The 24912-nt window shown below is 32.6% G+C and overlaps 2 protein-coding genes across 2 annotated transcripts in view; one reads left to right on the forward strand and one right to left on the reverse strand.

The window, feature by feature from the left end:
- LOC128985782 (uncharacterized) overlaps positions 1–24912 on the reverse strand; it is a 103269-nt gene that overhangs the window by 34983 nt on the left and 43374 nt on the right. The gene's annotated exons all lie outside the window — the stretch shown is intronic.
- LOC128985781 (retinol-binding protein pinta-like) lies at positions 144–24337 on the forward strand. Its single transcript, XM_054405650.1, has 7 exons — positions 144–204; positions 12971–13118; positions 14917–15085; positions 16439–16688; positions 21544–21654; positions 22887–22989; positions 24126–24337. The coding sequence occupies exons 1-7, from the start codon at positions 199–201 to the stop codon at positions 24275–24277; spliced, it is 939 nt and encodes a 312-aa protein (XP_054261625.1). The 5' UTR covers positions 144–198; the 3' UTR covers positions 24278–24337.

A 24912-nucleotide genomic window follows, 5' to 3' on the forward strand; every position in this document is an offset into this window, starting at 1 on the left:
ACATTACCAGTTCAAGACTGTCATTTTGGTCAAGTGTGTCGCAGGCTCTAGCCAGTGGCCAGTGGCCGGTGATAGCTTGGACGGGAAGCCTCTGAAGGCCGTTATCTTTCTCAAGGTCGCCGAGCCTGCTGAGGTCACAGAGCTGTAAGCCCATCAGTTGCGTAGAGTCCGTCATCGAGTCCACAGGATACGAGCAACATGGTGGTACGTCTTGACCTTCTAAATATATTATTTAATTACCTACACTATAAGTTTATTTTTTTAAGACATATTTTTTATGCATTATGTCGATGCATAAAAAGTGTCCAAGATTTTTGAAAGTGTTGATTTTTTTTAGAAAAGTGAAAGTGGACGATAATTTATAAAATAAATTGAAAATTAATTTTTAGGTAATAAATGGTGGGGCAATTGGACCTTATGCTATCGTCTGCTAGTCGTTACTTGTGAAATGAAAGACCTTTGGACAACTTTCCTAATAATCTCGTAAAACTGTCAGTTTAAACTATATAATGTTACCTGATTTAAAAAAAAAATTAGTTTATTACTGGATCACATTCTGTAGTGATAAACAAAGTGAATGGCTTTGAAGTTGTTGTGTTTTTTAATCGTAACTATAATATCTTATGCTTTTACAGTAATACATGATAGAGTGTATGATTTATTATAGACCAAAGTTTTTTTTATTTTCTCTATGAAATTAAAAGTAGACTTCGATTTACGTAAAACATATGAAAAGAAATTGATGGTAGAGTGATTCGGCCCTTTGTTGGTGAGTTAAAAATTTGTTTTGAGTTAAATCGACCTACATGCCAAATTTTAATCAATATCGTTCGAGCAGTTTTTACTTTATGCTTTTAGCGAAATAGTACAAAAAAATTGACCTCATTTCAGACTGAACTAGAACTACTCTGCAATGCTAATACAGACAATTCACAGGCTGGATCCTAGTTTAAAATATGGCGATTGGCACTATTTGAACCCGGGTCCCCAGACTGGAAGTCCCGTGCTCTTTCTTTAGATACTTGTAGCAGTATTCTTGACAATAAGATTACTTTTATCTGTGCAAACATTTAAATACAAATATTAGTTTGAACCTTTGTAATACACTAGTAAAAGTACCAAAACATGTACATCGTATATGCAAGGTTTGTTTAAAACGATTTCTAATCACAGTTTGAATTTACCGTTAAACCCAACCGAACAGATGCTAAAAGCCTCTTAATTCTAAATTGCAAAAATATAATTTTTGGTTATTTAACATACTTACTCATGTTCACACACTACTGAAAACTTTGAACAGATTACAGTGAGGGGGTTTAAGCAAACAATCCCATTTTTTTTCTTTTGTGAGACTGCAAACTATTATAGAGCTAGTATAAAAGCATTTACGCCACACTACACTGTTTTAACGAACTTCCCACACAAGTATTTAGTCCAGAAAACAACTGTTTTCCGCCATCTTAATCAAATGGGGGTTTCATTGCGCACTACTGTACTGTAAAGAGTTTTTTTCCGAACACCAACCAGCTGATTATATTTTGGCTGATTATATTTTGGAATAGTGGCTATAAACAAATCTCAGAGGTTAAGAGCAGTGATTGTTAGTCATTTAGTCGGTGGGAATATTTGTACAGATTTTTTATTGTTATGTTAGCTTAGAGTAGTACTTTCATACTTAACCATAAGTCTACACAATAAGTTGTACCACTTTACTTAAATAATCTTCGGATTTACTCTCTTTAGCTGTTCTGAACAATCTCATCCAAAATGTCTATATTGTAAGTTTTACTAAGTTGACCTAATTCTCAATTAATTTATTACATAGTGAGTAGACTAGAGGCATTAACAATAAACAGTGGAAACCAACTTTCAAGTCGATTGTAAAATCTAAAGCCTGTGTTAATTTGTGTTATATGTTGGTGACGTTTGAAAGCACTGATGTTGGCAAAATATTTATTTCTCAAAGATTACTTTACGATTTGTGTTTTCCTTTTCAGTGATACCGTAAAAAGACTAAAATAATGTATAAATATATTGTTCTTTTTTGTTTTAACAGCTTTAAAATACAACAACAAGAACAAATTTAACCGCACAATCGAAGCAAAGTCCTGTAAGATAAGTTGTAAACAAAACCTTGTTTATTCAAACCGATAGTGAGGATAGCGATCTTAAAGTTAAAACGAGGTTCGGGGTTTCCATTCAGTATTCACAATTCGTTGAGTAATTCATGACGCATTTCAATTTCACTTTCGCTATCTTGCATTCGATTTCAAACACTTCCGAAACAAGGGGGAAACCTGTACGGATGTTGCCATATTTATCTTATTGTTTTATCTAAACAACAAAACGTGGTGTGCTGTTAGAACAACAACATACTTTGTATAGATTGTCTGAATCAAATGTATTATTTGATATATTTTGTTTATCTCGTTGTATATATATATATACTGCATGTACAGAATTCTGTTTCATGAATACGTTCATCTATTTGGGAAGGTGAGTCAGTGCCCTAGCCGTGACGGATTTAGGACAGCGATGTCATGGGTTCGCTTCTTGATCTCACCACAAACATTTATCAGTACAGTTCACCCTTGTTTCGTTTAATACATCCAAGGAAAAGGCAGAGACCCATGTGGACGAGCGAACTCAATGTTAACACTTACAGTTTCAAAAATATTACAAGAACAATTTATTATAATCTTCACAAAATCTACTCCCTGACACCATTTGCTATTAACATACCTAATGGTAATGTAGATAGTTTGGTCTCGGACGATTCTGTTTCTCTGCGATTAGGCTGTTTTTACAACTTATCAATGAACATTAGGCTATTCGCACGCACACCCTATAATTGGACCCGAAGCCCCGATATGAATGTGGGGTTTGTCCTGGTTTAATCAATGGAAAACAAATATTTGCTCACAAACATATGAGTCTGCATTTTTGTAGCCATTTAATAACTTCGCCTTCCGTCCATCGAATCGTGTTTCCTTATTATACTCGTATTAACTGTTATGCATTTAACGCTAATTATATGGGTTTCTTTTATTATTTTGAGTGTATAATTATGAATCATATATGGAAAACAAGAACTAATCAACATAAAAGTAACTTTCATGCTTAAAACCGATTACGAATCTAGAAAGTTTTGACGTCCACATTTTTTATAATCATCCATAAGATCACGTTACTAATTTGAAATGTTATGATCATTTAATTAAGTGTATAACAACTACGCGTGTGGCATTTTTTACAGTTTCGTAAGGTAACGGCCCAAGCCCTGGTCATGTTTACGTCGGTCTTTTGTTAGATAGCATAGCATCGTTAATATTGACAGTCCAATTATAAATTGGAATAACTCGAAATCTAGGTCTAGTTACGATATCGTTTGGAAGCGAAACAGTGAACATCAAATTTGAATGCGAGCATTTCAACACGCGGATACTTAAATAATTACTATTGTCAAATCAGATGCCAGATTAGATTAGTGTTTCCTATTGCTATTGCGACTTTTGATAGCACTTTGTAGATCTAACGATTCTACCTTTAAAATTTGCTTGTAATACCATTGGAAAAGTTATATTTTAAATATTTATAAACTCATTTAAAACTCTTTGGAGATTGTTATAAAACAAGAAACAAATATGAGACAACATGCTTTCATTATGACCTAATTTGACCTAATGAGCTAACGTAAAATCTTCTTCAGCAGACAATCATAAGACGTTGAGTGGACTTTTATAAACACTATCTAGGAAGCTAAAATCTACCCAAAGACGATTGGGTATTCTGCTCTAGCAAACAGTCAACAACTGGGGAGTGTTGATTCTACATAAAGTGTTTACATAGCACAATACAATGTCTACGCTCTGTCATGTGTAGGCCTATATACTGTAATACTGTCTGACCAAACAATACTTGATTGTCTGTTATCATAGCTACAATGAAGCTAGGGCAGCTCTACTATAAGGTTTTAAATGTAACCTTTTGACGACTATCACTAACATGAGGTAGATTTATTTACGTGTTAAAGTTTCGCTTGTTGAGTGCATTTGACAGGTATAAATACAATACAAATAATTGCATTTAATTCAACCATTGACAAATGTATTGCTGCAAAATACGGTTGTTCTTTTTAAACAAAAGGGGGTTTTACTGTGAAATAATAAAAGGACACATTATTGCTATCTACAACAGATATTGTTTTACCATGAATTAGAACACAGTGAAATAATTTAGAGAGACCATTAAACATGAATGAGATCCTCTTTCACCTGTATTCCCTTTGGGAACTTAACACACCTGGGCAATATAAATGAGAAGGCAACTTCATTATTCTAAGCTAGTGGCACTTGTTTGCAATACAATTAATGTAATAAAAAACTTTCTAAGTTTTAAATTCAGATTTATTGTTTGGGGTTTTGATGACTTGTTACTGATATCTTATTTACTGATATCCTTAAATCTTAAGCATCACCTTGCAAGAATATTTTTTTATTCCAACGTTTAAAAAAGCGACTATGAATTCAATATCAATTTTTTAAATTATAAACCCCCTGTTGTTAGTTAAGGTGTTAGTATTGTAAATTAACTTTAAAAGAAACCCAAAAGAAACCAGAAATACTTACATGAAGACTGACAAAGAAAATCACGTTTGGTATTTTTTGTGACTTAAAATGTATCACACATATTTGTACTTTAACAAACGATTGAGTCATGCTTAGCTAATATATTCAACCAATCAGGTGAAACCAGCAATGTAATTGGAGGTCAATATTTCATGAATGAAAAGAAGCTTGAATCATGCAAATGAACAATGAGCCTTGCTGTAGACCTTAACCCATCAAAGACCTAATCTTTTAAAGACCTAATCCTCAAGGTCTTGTTCTGAAAGAGACTAAATCTCTAAACCCCAAATCACTTCACTGAATTCACTGGTGCAAACTGATTTAGTTGTTAATGTAACAAGATTGCTCAATAATTTGTACTGTTTTTTTTTTTTTGTTTTACTTTGGCTAAGATTTTTTTCGGATATTGTTGTATTCATATTTCTTAGTCATTTTGATTTACTAACACTTCATAAAAAACAATTAATTCTTAGTGGATTTTTTATTAGTATTTTTTTTACATTGTTCGTTAGTGTTTTTTTTTTGTGATTGGGTATTAGACTGTTATTGAACAGTTATTGACGGTTATTGGTTATTGGGTAAAAGACATTTATTTAGTTCCATTAACGTATTAAATATTGCAACTACTGCACTACAAAAGAGAAAAGCTATAGTAAAACCAAACAAGACCACTATTTCATTATCACCTAACAAGAAGCCAAAAGCATAACAGATGTAAATAAAATAAAAAAACATAAAAACCTGTGGTAAATTTTTCACATTTCAAACTTTAAGACAACCCCTAACATGAACTCGCTAAGTAAAGGCAACAAGATTTTAATTAAATGTTAAAGATACATTCCAAGTAGTTTAACTGTAATTTCTACAAATAGCATTGACCTTTGTATAATGATGTTGTAGCTCTGATTATAAAACAAAATAGCCGTTTTTTATGATTGAATAGTTTTATTAAGTAAAAAATAATGTATATATCATAAGGTAGAGTGTTTTGTTTTATGTACTTGTATTCAAAATGTATAAATAAAAAGAATATTTATACATGAACCCAACAGACCTATTGCAATCGACAGTTGGTTGAAATGAAATATTAATCCAAGCAGTTGAACAAAAATCGACTGCTGAATTAATATTTCTGCTGATGTATTCAGTAAAATGTAGGTTTTGGGATTAGTTCCTCTCTTGCTATTTAAATTTATAACTTTACTTGACCTGCTTTCAAACTTTATTTTGTGCTGAACAGCAATTCAACCTTTATTTTGATTTCCCTTGTGTTTTTAACCTTCCACTATATAATTTAAACATAGTATACATAGATAGGTCAAATGTGTTGTATATTTTAACTTTTTGTTTTTCTATACCCAATTGAAATAACGGAAACCAGTTTTAATGTGTCTTTCGTTTCCATTCACACGTTTAATTCTATTTGTATCATTACAATTAGATAAAATTGATAAAATATGTTGGTGACATAGTGATATACAAATAAAAATATACACTTTAAGGTAAGAACCTTGTATCAAAACTTTCCTTTTTAGATCTTCAAGGATTGTAAATGCATAACAGAGTACGTTTAGTTAATGGTAACACATTTCAATTTATAAAGAGTCAAAAGATTAATATGACTGCATATTTATATTTTAAATTTTAATATTAAACCTTAGAAAAGAATTTCAATTCTAATAAATATTAAAGAAACCCTTTCAAAGAGTTAAAAGAGCTTTTAAACTATTCCAATTTTCCTAAAGTCCAATATGCGAGTGAGTGATTTAAATGTATTTCACTTTTTATGATATAAATTGAATCATTTAAAGAACCAGAATTCTGTTTCTGAAGCTTATTGAATATCTTAATTTGAATCAATACTTAGATCAATGATTATATTTTATTTCAGTAGTAACTACTATCTCCAACTATTTGGTTGATGACACAGTATGATAAATTGTAATCTCTATCAGTTGGATAGATTTTAAACATGATGTCCGATAGAGATACAGGGGGGTTATAAATAATTGGACACATATTAAGATTCAATAAATGAATAACCAAGCGACTTAGAAACATGGGAATTGAATAGCAAATTTAAAGCGGTTTTATACAGTAACTACAAAGGAATAATTATACAAATGTCAGTAATTATAAAAATTTGTTATAAAAAGTCTGTAAAAATCACCTAAACTGTGAGAGTAAGTTATGCTTTCTTTTCAATTACTCGTGTTGTGGCACAGTCAGCTGGGCAACAATGGACCTTTCTACACCAGCTGTGTATGACATTTGACGAATCAAACATTTAACAACTGGCCTCAGGATAAAAAATTAAATCAACCTCAGTATCAAAATGACAAGTGTGCAAGAAGAAGCAAAGTTTTTTCTTTAGTTTCAATAACAGTTTCACTTAAAATAACAGTTTGTGTGATTTTTACAAACTATTGAACTTATTTTTATAGTTACTGACATTTTAATAATTATTTTTTTGCAGTTATTGTATAAAACTGCTTTTAACTTTTTATTTAATTAAACAATTCTCATGTTTCTATGTTGCTTGGGTATTCATGTATTTAATCTTAAGATATGTTCAATAATTTATGACCACCCTGTGCCTTAACTCCTTATAAAGCAGGACTTAAATGATGTTGTATGAGGTAAAACATAACCTTTCTGGCTGAGATATGTTCTAACTGTATTTAAATTATTTGATATTAATCACGAACTTACGAAAAAATCTTTCCATTATTGTATTACAAAGAAAGCTTTATTTTTAACATCAAATGTTTCATGGTCTTAAGAATGTTTTAAAATTCAAACACGGTATCGATTTGACGTCTTTATACCACTCTAAATCACAATCAGCGAATATTGAGGTGGTCTAAAATTAATGCATGGACATTTGGACACATTTATGAGTAAGGGGGGCCTAAATATTTCACAAACTCGAAAAGATTACAAGGTTATATTTCTAACTATTTTTTTTGTGTAGTGGAATGGCTTTTCGTAACATGAAACATTTTCAATTCTTTAACTTATTTCTTTGTTAACATAAACACTCCCCCATTATCGAAGGCTGTTATATTTAAACATTTAAAGCTGGCGAATATTTTGTAGACATATTTTTAGTCCAGTCCTTCCATTAAACAGCTCGGAGATTCAGATCACTAACCGTAATCAAAATATTAAATCAACGAGCTAAACATTGGACTTTTCTACCTCAACCCGAGTTATCTTCAAGTCTTATAGGAATAATATAATTAGATTTAGCTTAATAATAAATATTTATAGTTGTGCCAGGGGTGGTACATTGTTGGTTTTGTTATTTATTATTGTCAGGCACGATAAGTTTTAAAGTAAACTTAGTGTTAGAACATGCAGATCACTTGTTTACTAAACACTTAAAGTGAGGCTATTGTTGTTTAAATGGCTAAGCCACCACTGGCACACCATTATGACAGTTATAAATTACTTGGCAATATTGTAATGGCGTACTGTATCCTTTTGCATAGAGAAATTTGAGGAATGCGTCCGTGGACGGGTATTAAGTTATTTTCCAAAGTTAAAAGTCTTGCCACAACATAAAAACCACAGTCTCACTACAATATAAGTTTTTAATTTGTATCTAGGCATAATATGTAAGGGAAGTGGTAGTTAGGTATAAGTAGTTGGTATAGTGTGTTTGTAGTAAGGAACGTAAAAGTTGGTAGGTGTATATGCAACCCTACTCGTAAGGGGATAAGTTAATCATTTCCATAATTATATACGATAAAGATTATATAAAATTAAGTATTTAGTCTGTATTTCTATCTAACAATTACTAAGGAACAAATGAGGCAATTTCACACAAATATTACTGCTTACTAAAACATTTTCCTTGTTAAAGTCATAATATTTTCGAGGCGTGGTTTAAGAAATTAAACTATTTAAAAGATCCATATGAAATAAAATGTTTTTATTTTATTACCTTTCTTGCTCCACTTACATTTCGATTAACTTATAAAGATAGATTTATACCTCCATCATCCACACTACAGAATGAATTTAAACAATGAAAATTGTATTCAACTAAGTGGTAGAATTGACTTTCATAGCAGATAATGGGGCGAATTAGAATTTTTGTAAAGTAACTATTAAAAACAAATTATTTCTTTTTGTTTTCTTACGCCGTTTTAAAGAACAGGTACCAGTATAAAATAAACACACCCTCTCATCACCTAAGTGAATGCCCTAAAAAACCTTAATACAGTCTAATGCTATTCAAAAAGAAAGTTGTCAACATATGGTTACTGGAAATGGAATGTCGGTTGAAACTTTGTTGTGTAAAACCATTTTACCAGCACTCCTTAGTTACTAAACTGTAGCTGTTCGGAGTGTAATGAAGTATTTCAAAGGTTTTCGCAATTTTTGTGGTGTAAACTTGTGCTTTTTTAATAAGTTTAAATTAAGTTAAGTCACATAGAAACGATAGTGCTACAGTTAAAACCATGGTTATAATTTAGTATCTTATATTCAATGTGGTAATAAAATTGTACTGACCATCATCAATCATGTCTATCAAGTGAATATTAATAGTGGTTTACTTAACTTGTATTTTCGATTCAATTCAAAGAGGTTGTATGGAATCTAAAACCACGGTTTCGACGAAAATTGCAACCATATTCACGTAGGATATGTCGAAAATTGTAGCATTGTTGTCACAGTCAGTTGTTGCAGCAGTGCTTGGATGTCGTCAAACTCACATCACAAACACGAACACACTGTGACACGTACATGGTTCTCGGGTACGGAATACAGGCCTACTTATTTAATCATACCGTCACGGTATATCAATATATATTAATTTATCAAGCTGGATTCTCCAGAAGAAAGATAGGCACTGTGAGGATTCTTCAAATGAAAGAGAGAGTGACACAGTTCATCGACTCTGGGTCACCTTCACCATGACCTTGGAGCATCGAAAGTAACAGGTGAACAATGACTGGTCACTTTGGCTCACAGGTCAAAGCAAACTCTGTCAAATGTACAGTGTCCTACGATGATGAAATGTACAGTTCAACGATCCTGAAACACCTTCACCATGACCTTGGAGCATCGAAAGTAACAGGTGAACAATGACTGGTCACTTTGGCTCACAGGTCAAAGCAAACTCTGTCAAATGTACAGTGTCCTACGATGGGGTTGCGTTTAAAATAGTCAATATATTCCTTTTACTGCCGTTTCGTGTTGAAATGAAATTAAATATTTTTGAAATGTATTTTGACGTCTATCGGGACAATACAATGAGAAAAATGCTTCGATTTGTTATTTTAAATAACGTAATACTTTTATAGCCAGCGGTTCTACATTGACGAATGAGAAAAGGCGTTTTTTTTAAAGATCATAAAAATTTAATTCCTGTAAAGTTAAATAACACTTCTGCAGATTTAGCTAGTAACTAACTAACTACCTAAACAACGTGATCAAATTTGTAAAATTCCCAATGGGACTTAATGCCGTTAAATAATTGATAATGTTTAAAATAGTATGTATTGCAGTCACCAAATAAAATCAAATACAATAATTTAACTCGGGTTAAGGATATATTAAATGAAAATTTCACTAATAAAAATTAAGTTTCAGTAGTCTACCACAAATTGATTTCTCGTCATATTAAAACAACTGAATGCTTTCTTGATAGTGTGTCGGGCTCGGTTAACGTTAGAATGCGCTGGTGTGAACAGAATTTTCCGATGATATTTAGGTTGATTTACAATGCGTTGTTTACTCAGTGGTAAATCACAAGACTACCAAAAGATTTGTAAGAAACACTAATAATAAACTATGTGACTCTGGTGTTTACCGATTTCCAAACTTGGTTAGCGAATGGTAAGCAAGTTTTTAGCAACATGAATTTATAATGATATCGCTTCATTCTGTCAAAATTGCCTTAAGGTCGGTAAGACAAGACGAAACAAAGAATTAACATCGAACGCGACCTATATTTACCGGGTGGAAACAAACCTAATTCTTTTCAACTAAGCCACGCAGGTAAGATTATCCGAATAGTAATAGTGATCTACTTCAAATCCGAAGGTCGCTTGTTCGGTTCCAAGCGAGGTAGTTTCTACCCAGGCGACATTTGTCATTGGGCTATGAATTGATAATGGTATCTGAGTAAGTTCTATATTATATAGTACCAAGTCCAGCGGTTCGATCGTTCTTACATAGAAAAACTTTAAAAATGCCAAAGGCGTGGACATAAACGCAAAAATAAAATTAGAAATAACAGATCTATTAGAAAGAGCATTTAATCCATGAACGCAACAATACATTTTCATAGTTTTGTTTGTACACATTGAGCGTAAGCACTCGTGTAGGGTTGTTTTGTATTCAACCCATTGCGTGATCAGGTAGCAAATCCAGATAATATGGTTTCCTAGGCGACGGACGCAATGTTCGGTTATAATCACCGCCTTACTCCCGCTAATCAGAAAAATTAGAGACACGAACCGCCAACCAATTAATTAGCGAATATTTCGGGATTATTACTGTTTACGTGGATCAACCACATTACACATATCGTAATTAAGTTCTGTTGTGTGCGTGATTCGTGTTTCACATGTTACATCATTGCATGGTATTGTTTAAAGGATTGATGAGTAACGTTATGCAATCGTTACGTAAAGCAATTAATTTGGTGAACAACTGATTGGTTTCGTGTGTCGGGCGGAATTAGAACTATTCGCAAATGTAGCGGATGATTTAAAAGGTGCATGTAAATAATCTTGCTAATATTATAAATGTGAAAGTTTGTGTGTTTGTTTGAAGTTCAACCACGCATTAACTACTGGACGGATTGGGCTGAAAATTGGTATGATGATAGCTCACATTCCCGATTAACTTATAGGCATATTGTCATCTCAAAAATCCTCTCAGGCTCCGACACCGACCCAGTGGCTCTGTAGTTCCCCATGTTAACCTAATGAGTATTCATATTTTAAAGGATTTAAAGAATTTAGTCAGCTGTTTCAACTAATAAAGTTGGTTCTATCATATGCAATAGCATTAAAAAGGTATAAGGCTTCTCAACAGCACTATCATTTGTTTGCACTTAACAGCTAATTTGAACCTTTTTGTCTACGTTTGAACTAAGCAACAACAAAAAGCTGTGATACACAATGAGAACTGTCAAAGTAGGATTGTTTACAGTTAGGTTTTTTGTTTTTAATGTAATTAATAATTTATGATATTGTGTGAATGTTTAAAAATTTGTGCTTTCAATAATTGAAACAATAATTATTGTTGTTATGTAAATAATAAGTTCATACTTTGGAGAGTTTCGAGATATATATCTGAATTTTCGTGCTGTTTACTGTCACAATTATGTGTTATTTTATGTATAATGTTTAATAAAAGCTAATGACTTCGCAGAGCAAAAGTTCTCGAATGAGGGTAAAATTACATTTTACATTACAATATAGACATGATGACTTACAGATTAAGGTGGGCTGACCTACCAAGCTATGGGGTTATTCCGGAACTTAATGTTATTGGCCATTATCGGGATCTGAACCAGAACCCACCCCATGGACGGAATTCCCTTTTCCCATCCATCTTATGAGGATTTAAATTATTTTAAGTACTGATAGTTTTACTACCAGGATGTTGAAATAGTAACGATGTTACTATACCTAGTTTGTTATGTGTTACTTAAATGTTATATTATTGTATATTAAGTACCCTATCTCACTTAACCATTAAATATTTTATTAGGTGTTTTCAAAAGACAACGCATCACCTTGTTTTCCTAATATTTCTCACAGAATAAATAAATTCTCGTAAGCTAAGCTTATTAATTTGTAGCTACTCTTCAGAATACTAAGTAAAAAGCTATTCATAAAAGTATTAATTGTTCCATAAAACGACAGAATACTTGCATAGAATACTCAGCATAAACATAAACAAAACATGGCAGATTATCATGGGATCACGTCTTGTTTAAGTTTGGGATTTGCGCATCTCAGGTGTCTCTAATGCTTACACTTCCCTGTAACGTGCAAAATAACAAAAACAACGTATACAAAAATACTTCTCTAACTACTAATGATAACTGCTTGGAGATGTTTCTCAACCAGTTGAATAATGTCAACAAAAGTCAATTTAGAGATTTTTCGTAATTTACAACATGATTTTCTTTCATGGTGTGTTGTGTTGAGTGTGCTAGAAAAATTATGAACTGCTTGAAATATTATTGAGTTCAGATGGTAAATAGGACATACATGTATTACGAACAAAAACAACATGTAATACATGGTAATACACAATCACTCGGTAAATATTTGTTCACAATTAGTAACAATAAATGCGTTTGTCTGCAGTTGATGGACAATGTGGCGGTGTACAGCGCGGAGCGTAAGTCTCGACTCTACAGTGAGTACAACATGACCAGTCAAACTGTGGGGCAAGACGTACAAATGTTGAAACAATGGATGGGAAAACAGCCTCACCTGCCGGACGTATCGTCATGTAAGTTGATGTAATGTAGAGTAGAGATACTTTGTAAACAATAAATAATAATAAATAGTATCAGCAAATCAACACAGTTCCTCCCATTTGTCTGGAGTTAAAATTCAACATCCAAAACCTATACGGGGTAAACGACGGGGGGAACCATGAGCATTAAGATTAGAGGCTTATGGCAAAAATCACAACAATTTGGGGGTTGGGTCAAGTTTACGTTTGCTGTCTATTTACTCATGTTTAAAAGAGCTATAATAAACTAAGGGATATAATCAAAATATTTAAAGCTTTTTGCGTTGATTGAAAACAAAATGAAATTGTATAACACCTGGAGAGGTCGTGAAAATAACCCACGTAATAAGTACCCTCATAACAGAGATCAGGCCTCAGGTGTAGCCTATAACTCTTTACACATCCACACATACATACATACTGTAGGGTTCAGAGGGCAAAACTGATATATTACTACCCAAAACCCAAATTTAAAAAACGTTGACAAAAATTATACTCTCCCCATAATCAATAAAGCAATCCACAAGGTACCCTACACCCACACCGGGTGGGTATGTTTTGTTTGAGATGTAGCATGCATCGACAGAGAAAATAAAGAATAGCTCATCATAGTATTATGTGGGTTTATTGTGGATCAAACACAAATAAGGTGACTGGATACTGAAAAAGTTCAGTAGTTTTTTTTACGGTTGGCTTCAGAAACATCTTTATCCTCCTCAGTAACAAAGCTATACAAATCATCTCACTCCGTTCTACACTCAGCTTAGAAATATAGTTCTACACAAAGTGGCTTGCTGTTGAAGTGAGATAAATAAGGCTATAAAACATTCTTAAGTCTTAAGCTTGTGGTTTATAAATACATGCCTTTTATTCATATTGAAGAACGGTATTTTGTCAGAATGAATTTCAATCTACAGGGTGATCGATATAAGTGTGCCAGCCGTATTCGAAAACTATAAGAGATATCAAAAAAAGTTAAATGGTAAGTCCCTTGGATTTTTTATTATAAAAATTATAGACAAGTCAAAAAAATTATTTTAGCCGCCATTTTTCCAATATGGCCGCCAACTTTGATTTTTCTTATGGAACACCCTGTATTTTATGATGTATTCTGGTAGAAAAAGTAATTTTAAGACGATTTTATTCTTGTGATTTTTTCATGAACCTAACCGTTTCAAAGATAATAATGGTTAAAGTTTTGAAATTTCTGCATGAGAAAGAGTTTTGATAAAGGCCTAAGCAAGCATGCCAGCTGTTTTGTTCGAAAACCATTAAAAATTTCACAACTTAAACCATTATTATCTTTGAAACGGTTAGGTTTATGAAAAAATCACAAGAATAAAATCGTCTTAAAATTACTTTTTCTACCAGAATACATCATAAAATACAGAGTGTTCCGTAAGAAAAATCAAAGTTGGCGGCCATATTGGAAAAATGGCGGCTAAAATAATTTTTTTGACTTGACTATAACTTTTTTGATTAAAAATCCAAGGGACTTACCATTTAACTTTTTTTGATATCTCTTATAGTTTTCGAATAAAACGGCTGGCACACTTATATCAATCACCCTGTATAATCTATTTCAGTACCTACATTTTCAATCTATAATCTGACTTGATCAATATTTTATTTTCTACTTTTAAACAATCATTTACATCTTTCTTGACAGCTCTATATGTGTAGACAGTTTTATTTTACAAACATAACATTCATTTGTTTTCTTTACTCAGGTCAATATATACATGAACTTTCCACCAACATGTTTTACCTTGCAGCTTTTTTTCTTTGTTAGTAAAAATGATAGACAACTGGCTCGAAGGACTTCTCCTCCTTACCAAGAACTCCATAGAGAGGGCGAAGGCCTACATAGACTCATACTTCTCCATTAGAACAGCTGTACCAAACATATTCCACCATAGAAGCTGTAAAGATCTGGAGATCAGGGAGAGCTACAAGCACGTGTAAGTTAATTATTGATGGTATATTTAAATATTTGTGGGGCTAGATTAGTTACTTAAGTATCTTAAGTAGGCAACATTTAAAGAAGATACAAAGAAGATCTATATTTATATATCGTATAGATTCACAACCTATTGAAAGGAATTTAAAAGCTTCACTTGTTGTCATTTTTTATATTTCTAAAATGTAAATTTCTAAATCTAATTGTTATTTTATTTTATAAAACAGTTAAATAAAATCAATAGTTTTATTACAGTTTTTGATTAAAACTTGACAATAGAAAGTAAACCTTAAAAGCTCTTTTAGAGGGAAGTTTAAAAATGTATTTATCAGTTAAATACTTTGCTTTGATATGAGTATACTCATACCTAGCTTATTTGTCAATTTTTCCAATTAAATAAAGTAAAAACTTACTCCTTTAAATCCTTAATGGTGGTACGTATGGATGTAAGATGCATTCCAAAAGTATTCTGTCAAGGTTTGCATTCTGGTAACTCCCGATTTACAGCTTTTGTCATATTTTTAAAAGGTATAAGGAATCCTTTAAGTTTAAGTAATTGTTTAGAAGATTTTATTAAAAGGATCACTTTACATTTGTTTAACACGCTGTACAACCAATGTTATCTCAAAACATCAGGAACAGTAATCAAAATGAATTTTCGGTCGTACTCAAAAGATGTTGTTGGTTGACGCAGCAGCATATACGAAATTAAATTAATCCAAATATTAAATAAATAAATAAATAATAAATAAAAATGCCTTTTATTAGCAAGCGCTCCTCAGTACAAACTGTTTTACAGGATGACTCTTGTCAAGTAACTAATCCTAACTTAAAACTAAAGACAAAACAAAAATACTGATCCCCTATTAACAAGATTTTAGCTATTTACAAAAATACATTTCCTTTAGCCTAGATCTAAAAGCTGGGACACCCAGCATCTTCAGGTCACAGGGCTTATTAGAACAAAGATTGCCAACTGCTTGGGGATTTTTGTCCTTGCATCCGTCGTAGTACTTTCCGTTTTTCAGTGAACACCAGTGACATTTTAAATCTGTCGCAATGAACAATTATTGCAAAACTAGTCCTTCCAGCTAAAATGCCTTTCTTTCGCCGAATACAGCCTTTCGGACAGTTTATTGTGTTGTAAATAGCATTAGTCCTATTAGTAGTCAAACTTACTTTGATTCTATTTAATTTTGATCCACTCGACTTTGTGATTGAATACGAACGATGTACATCATCAAACTGTATATCCACTAGTTTAGAAAACAAAGAGTCATTTATCTCTTAATCAAAGAGTTTTTACCCTTAAAATGTATAACTATATACCCATTAATATTGTTTCTCCCCTCAGCAAGCTGGCGCTTCTCCCCGGCCTAACGGAGGAGGGACACAGAGTGCTCCTCATGAAGATTGACTCCTCAGACCCTTCCCTGTTCAACCTGGAACCTCTGATAAAGCGATGTTCCATGGCAGTAGACTTCTACCTCCAACACGGCGTCGACTTCACCGGACTCCACGTCGTCCACGACCTCCAGAATCTTGCCCTCGGGCACGCCTCAAGATTCAGTCTGCAGCTCATGAAGATCATGAGTATGGCAATGGTGAGTAGTGGGGAATGTATAACTGGGGAAGTAGAGAAATCTGCTTGGAAATTTGATATTAGCGAGGGAATTTGAGGCAACCAGATTATTATATAAGCTACATTGAAACATCCATAAGTGTTAAAATATACCTTTTCGTTAAGGTGGAAATCGAAGAATAATCTACAACAATCTGCTTTGAACATCTCAATATGTATATAAATAATGTGTGTAAAGCATATAACTTGTTCATTCCAAAGCGATACTGAAACATTCCTCGGTTTTTCGAAATCAATCGATAATACTTTTTCGACTGGAAGGTTAAAAATATATTTCTGGTTTATGGTTGGAGATATTACACACGTAACCAAAAATCTAACCTATACGTATGCAAAATGTAATTGAAAGTACCCTGTCTGAAACACCTCAATAGTTATATGTTTGTTTTTAATAGTTTTAATTTGAAGCATAATTTCATCATTCAATACCTTATTGGCTTATCCCAAATAGCTAGTTATCACTAGGTGGTGGATGCACTTTTTCATCATATTGCAACGTAACCCTAAATTTCAGAACGAATTCAAATTGATGCAAAGAAATTGTCAATGTCCTTATTGTAACATGGTCATATCCGGGGATAGCATAATGTTTCACGTGAATGTAAATGGTATTCTTAAAAAGTGTTCACACTTAACGGCAAACCGGTTTACGATTGCTTAACCAACATAAATACATAACATAATTCATATCATGAAAAAATGCAAAAAAAGAGAACCTCAATTATGTAAGGTAATGTATATAAATAATAAATATAATTGATTCGTACACATCTACCACCAATTTTACACTTATATTTACCACATGGATATTTCCTATCGGAAACGGTACAAAAAATGTAGACGACCCCGCATCTGACCGATACACTAGGATTAACAGCAACAAGTCGTCCTTGGAACTTGGTCTGAATCAGAGCAGATATTTTTAATTGCGATTATACAGAGTGTAACATCAGTCTCTCACGTATACATTAATTTAGAACAACAATTGTAACAATAGTGCTTTAGTTATAATCGTGGCGGACTGCGAATTCAAATCAGACGCTGTAAGTTCGCATCTACTGTAACTCACCACTTAAATGTTATCTACCGGCTCACACCTTGATTTCCTGTTCCTTCCACGCACAGCCCCGAGGTCTATTTGGACTGACAAAAACAACGTTCAAGAATGTCCAGAGCTTGAACGTAGCTAAGAATGACTTGTAGCTGAACACTCGTCTGTAGAGGAAACGTTGTGGTTAAATTGAATTGAACTCTCATATTGGTAAAGACCCCTTCTCATAAACTCATACATTAGTAAAGAATAACGAATGAGGTATATGGGTTAGATAAACACTGATTCGACGAAAATTCTCTATCTTTTATAATTTCCAAGCAAGTAATGGACAACATTATCAAATCAGCTTAATTCTTTGACCCATTTTAGTTTTTTTTTTTTTTTTTTACTATAATGAGAATTGTGGCATTAGGCTATGAGATTAACTCGCTTGGCCACACGATGATTTTTAATAATTTATAGAATCACCCACGTGGCTAAGAAAGCTGTCCATATGGTAAAAAAGATCGGTAATGAGGACACCATTCTACGACCCTCTCTTAAAATTCCTTTAATTATTACAGGAAAAGAGTGGGATATATCAGCAATAATGAAACATTGGAAGCAAGCTGGTCTAGTGGTAGAGCGTTCAAATCCCGTCAGTGGACGTTATCGAAGTGATGATGCCGCAGACCTCTAGGCTTAGTCTGAAGTAATATGTAATTCGGTTCAGGACTAGGCCCTAGCATCCTAGTACGAGAAGATCCAAAACTAGTGAGACCAGGAATACAGCTCATGTACTACAGAGTACACTACAGTCAGATTTGGTCCGTGGTCTGGTATTTGGCCGAAATGGTTCACGACGACACGCGGGCCGAACAACCGGTTCTGTGGAAATTTCCTCTCTTGCCAACAACTCGACACGCCAGTCACATTTGTAACATGTTTGTACACACTTTTGTAGAATGACGGTATTGCAGTAGCCAATAAACACAGTAAAGTTTGAGTCGAACTCTTAACTCTTAAACAATTAACTTGGTGTTGATTCTTCTGGATATCAGACACTTTAAGACTATGGCAGAATTTCTTCCAAAGGACATTATCATTAAATAATATATGCGAACTTCTATTACAATAAAGTTATAGGGATTTGTAAAAATATAATATTGAGCTGTTTTAAGTTGAATATAAGCGATATTAAATAATATTAGGCACGTATTCAATTTAATTCATATTGTAAAGTAGTGAGCACATTAAAAAATAAATATACCCATACAATATATTTAGTAATTTGACCAGGGAATACTATGTCTATAAATATATTGAAGAAATAATATACATACACAAGAATGTACAGTCTTGGGTCCTAATTGAATCCACAAGAGAAAATACTTTGTTTGATCTATGTTGATTCCGGTTATGATCGGATCATGCAGTCATTTAGCAGATGCAGTACAGAGTCATAAACACATTAATGGCACCGTCCCTTTTCTTCGAAAAATTATGTTTGAATTTTGTTCAATAAGACTCCTCAGTGTTTCTTAAAAGTTTCAAAATTTTTGTTTTAACAAATTTTAAAACGTTGTTTTCAAACGAACTTAAATCTTGTTGCCACTAACAATATTGGTTATTGAAACTCATAGCTATGCCATAGTTGTTGAGTTAGTGCTCTAACCAAATGAATTAGATTAATAATAGTAATTCTATAAAATTAGCCTACCGTAGATTTTCTAAACTAGTTGAACACTATTTTACCACGGGCTATAATATAAATATATTTCATGCTAAGCGTAAAGTGTATATAATGTAAATAAAAACTAATTAAAAATTTCATTGAAAAAGTATACACAGAAGAATGCTTAATAATGTTTTAATATTCAGGAGGGACAGTTCTTTTCGGAACTAGAGTAATAAATGGTTTGTATTGCGTGTGTTCTTGACTCCTCCAAGAGCAAGGTAACCCAGTGAGATATCTCATTATCAAATCAGCTTTGCCCTCCTACATATACCCACAACTACAAGAAACCAAATATCATTAGTAGAGGTTCCTAACCATTCGCTAATTTTCTGTCTAACACTGAAAAAAACTCTAGAAGTTAAACCTTAATTAATTCTGTACCCACTATAATTTGACACGTTTTTAAAGTTAAATAGTTATCTGTGTAGCTATTGTACGAAGTGGCACTTTGCTTTACACATTATATTTTTCCTAGAGTTACTATAAAACATAGAAATAATTAAATTAGTCTCGCAAACTATACAACACGTTTTTAAGTTAGGCGTTGAACGAAAATGGAAACACTGCACCAGCTAATCGTAGTCGTTTTTATTTATTTATTTTTTTTTTTTCAATCGTACGCTTGTTACGTGACTCATAAAAGCACACTGTTTTGTGTTGTTTGTTTGGAATACAGAAGTGTGGCATAAAATGAGTGCGTAAAAAGTAGGTAAATGTAGCAACTTAGCGTGCTTTAATCAATGCGAGAAAGCCCACTTTGTAAATTAACTGTAGGGAAAGCCAACTTTCTACCCATCTCTCAGACTACTGCAATCATACGATAACTCTTATGTTACCCATTAGGACACTTTGGCACAGTATACGACAATTTTACACCCACAGACCAGTATCATAATTCGTTCTGGAGAACAACAAACATCGAAATGTCATAATTAGTTCTGGAGAACAACAAACATCGAAATGTCATAATTAGTTCTGAAAACACAATATTTTTTAAAGTACCACATATCTTACCCAGCAACCCCCAGTCGGAGGCCCCGGTGAAGATAGCAAATACACGGAAGGTCAGTATTCCGGCAGGCTCTATAACCACCACAGCCAAAGGCGTTCTGGTTCTGTCACCGCTAAACCGGAATGTTGGTCAAGGCCAATGCTAACCGATCCGTCTACAATCTACAAGTACGGAAACTGGATTTGCCGAATTCGAAATTTGAATTTCCTGGTGTCACTTTGATTGGTGAGAGATACAAAGATGTGAGAGGCGATATAGTGAGAGAAAAGTACAGAGTTACATGTTTATTCACCTTGAGCATGGTTGAGCATTGATATGAGGATACTAGCACGGATTAAAATATACTCCCGTGTGTCTTATCTGAGATAGTAGGGTGGATTATTCATCTACAGGTCTATAAGACAGCTGCTGCCATTCTTCATTCAAATACAAGATTAGAATATATTAGGATTAGATCTATACGATGACGTCACCTGGTTGCGTGTTTTAGGACAAAGATGAGCGAAGGATCAGTGAAAGATTAGTGTTAGAATGACAATCATGATAGATTTGTTATAGTCCGTCCGTTTGGTTATGATACCCAGCGGATTAGGGACCTTCTCGGAACTCAACTCACAATAGTTACTCACAACACTTGGTCTCTTTGCCAGAACCATTCCTTAAAGACCAAAAATTAAGGAAAACTAGCTTTAGTTTCGAGTAATCAAAAATCTTCTTATTTTATTGAGATCAACACAGATTAGTTATTAATAGCTTATTTCCCATATTGGAAATTCGCTAAAATGAGAAAAAAATTGTTTTGCCTCAAACTCATATGGTAAATTTCTTCTGGGCCTAATTTTGGTCTATTCAAATAAGAAACTTAATAATTAATTATGGCAAACTGAATAAATTAAAATGTGCACGTTTGATATCATTGATTAATCAACCATAATTTTGCAAACTACTAAGTTTTGTCAAAAATACTGATAAATTTGAATAGTTTTTCGAATATGGTATTCTTAAAAGTATTGAAAGCAGTACTTTTGTTACAGAAAGCCTACCCTTGTAGGATACCTAAGATTACTCTGGTCAACACCCCGTACTTCGTAGACAAGATGATCGCTATCTTCAGACCCTTCATTTCACCGAAGCTGATGGCCAGGGTATGTTGCATAGAATATTGACATTTCAAGTTAAAGGTCTCATCAGATTGTCCATTTTTAAGTTTTTTTTATCTATTGAAATATCTTTTTTTCTCAGACCTTATGAAAAGTGGGATATTTGAGGCATTGGAAAACCATAATCAAAAGAAAACTATTAACGCTTTAAATTGTAAATGTTAAATGCTGAAAGTGAATGTTAAGGTAATTGAAAGAGGTTTTACTTTAGCATTTACCCACGATGTAAATGAGTATAAAATATGAATCTTGAAACCTATTGTACACTTTTTGGACTATTTTGAATGTAAAATAGTTTATAGTACTCTGTTACTACTTACATATTTTAACTTAATTTTTCTTGTTATTTAATTTTAATACTTTAAAACACAGTTTCGTAATTACAATGTTTCAATGGCCTAGGAATAGTTTACTGTTTACTAGCGCCTTGTATTGGTTGATGTCCAAACACAGTCAGATTTGTAACGGATCTGCAAACACATGGTTTGAAGGCGCAACAAAATATACAATCTGTTCAGGATTTGAATATTAGAATAAACAATTAGTTGAAAAATAAGTTTTACGTAAACAACAGAAAACAATAACTATTATATATATTTAACAAAACTAAATTAGCCAATTAAGCTAATTGGTAAACTGTTATTCTTGTCTGCTTTTTGTTTACTGTACAAATTACTATAATCCCATTTTAATGAACCCGTAAGAATTTTAATTACTAAGAGTAAAGTAAAATCTAGCGAGTTTCACACGTCATTATAGCACTACCACAAATTTAATTATATCCATAATCCGTATAATTGGAGAGGTTCTATTAAATCGAGTCCGCACTATTTCTAAATGGTCAATGCTACTCGAGTTAAATTTCAAACTTGAAACTTCACCAAGCAATATACTTGTAAAAATAAAACCTTAAAATGCTAAGACGTCTTATGTTGTATTCTGTGTGTATTAAAATTTTAAATGACACACTTCTCTATGCAGATTACCACATACTGTTTAAATTTATCCCTTGGATTCCGTCATGTAATGATTTCATTTAGAGCGAATTCGACTTTAAAATATTCGTTAATTTTGTGGAAATGTTGACCTTAATTTTGGGTAAATTGACAGTACATTGCTACCGAAGGTTGGTCAGTTTGATTCATAAATTTAAGGGAAAATTGGAAAACTCCTACTAGGTATGTATTAAATTTTAAATACCCCACTTGTTTGTACAGGTAACCTCCTACAAGGACGCGTCCCAGCTGTTGGACATTTTACCAGCTCGTCTCGTTCCCAAAGACTATGGTGGAGATGCTTCTAGCGTGGACGATCTTAATCGTGAGTTAAAATACAGCAGTTATGTCCTATACGTATTATCAAAAGAATTTGTTGGATTTTTGTATTCAGCAAATTGACCCCTATTTAGGTCATTTAGGTGAATATTTATTCATTTTTATAAGCATATTGGGTATTGATTTCCATACTAACATGGGGTTATCGTTACATTTGGTGATGTTTTATCGATTTAAAGTAAAATATATTGTGTATAAAATGTAAAGAAGAAAATGACTTACGTTAGTTTTTGTGTTTTGGAAGGATTTGCAATAAAAATGTTTAGATTAATTAATTACTTCAAATGTATTTAAGATATTTATAAGTTATTTTTAATCACCCAAAAAAAAAGAGATTCGTTTGAAAAGTCGCAACTAAAAGTCTTTCTTAATTAATTAATTAATTGACTTATTTAAATATATTAGTGTTTATTTTTTCCCGATATCTTGTTGCAATGAATAGGCTAAGAAAAAATTTCAATACTATAAGGGTTTTTTCTGTTACATCCCTTTTCCGTCCGTACTATCCCTTTTTATTGAATGAGGTGTTATTAGCGAATTTCCCATATAGGGAATAAGCTATTTTTATGCTTATAATGTTGCGCACTGACGAATGTTAGTTAAATCCTATTTTATAATGGGCTTCGATCCCCTGGCCTTTGATTTATATCTAGAGGATGGCTTCAACGATCCAGGTGTTGCTGAACTAGCTTAATACCGGGTTTTATGAGAATTATAATATAACAGATGAAACGCCTTCTGTTGAATATTTAACCATAGTCAAATTATTGTAACAAGAGATAAAACGGGTTAGTTAATACAAATTAATGACAAGGGCTACTTGTAATGATAGTTGTAACCTGTTTGGGGTACGGAATCACGTTTTATGGGTTTGATATACAAACAACATAGTTTAAACACTGTACATAAGTTGTTTTATTAACCCAACAATTGTGTTTAAGGTTTTCTTTAATGTTGCATTTTATTCTAGCTACGAGGCAATCTTTGAAAGTTAAAATCAAAACCATGAATCACACAAAAGAGCATCAAATTTCATAAACGTTAATGTCTACTAGCAGTATCTGAAGTCACAGTAAGTGTGTGTAAGATAAACAAATATGCTATGAAATGTATATTTTCCAGAGTTTTGGATGGACAAGTTCGAGCAGAGTGCGGAATTCTTCGCGCTCTGTGATTCGCTGAAGACAGACGAACGCAAGAGACTGGGCAAGAAGAAGTTTTCAGTGACAGACTTTGGGGAAAACGGATCGTTCAGGCAGCTTACCGTCGATTAGGAATTCTGACCTTATTTATTGTATAATACCTTTTCTTTATTAAATATAGTTATATGGTTACCTGTTAGTTTCAAATGAGGCTGTTTTTTCTGTCCACTCATTAAACCTAATTAAAGCGGAAATATTTACCGGTTTAAGCTTTTGGTAAGTTTAATTAGTATAATTAACTACCCAAATAATGTGCGCAGTTAACTAAAATGTACATTCAATACATGAGCTAATTAAATTTTCACCTAACAAATTATACTATTACTAAACACAAGTTTCATTTATTTTTACACATTTATTTTTTCAACTTTGTTTCGTTAATTCTAAGTGTAGGTAGTAGATAGCTGATCATTTTAGTAGTATATCTTTTTTTTTGGCCATCTGTAAAAAAAATTGCAATGTATGTACAATGTAAAATGGTGTTTACCGTATATGGATAAATAAATAAATAAATAAATAAAAAGTGAATAGCGAGTAAAGATTTGAGTGATAGATAGATTATATACTTGTTATCACCTACACATTTTCACTTAATAGATTGTCGAAAAAAATTTCCTGTATCATATTGACAAAATATGAGTTTTAAATAATATATTGAAAATATATCTAACAAATATAAATAAATATAATAAAAAATATCAAATATA

This window comes from Macrosteles quadrilineatus, unplaced genomic scaffold (genome assembly GCF_028750875.1).
Source record: "Macrosteles quadrilineatus isolate MER2022 unplaced genomic scaffold, UCM_ALF_1.0 Scaffold_2__2_contigs__length_208266976, whole genome shotgun sequence".
NCBI lineage: Eukaryota > Metazoa > Arthropoda > Insecta > Hemiptera > Cicadellidae > Macrosteles > Macrosteles quadrilineatus.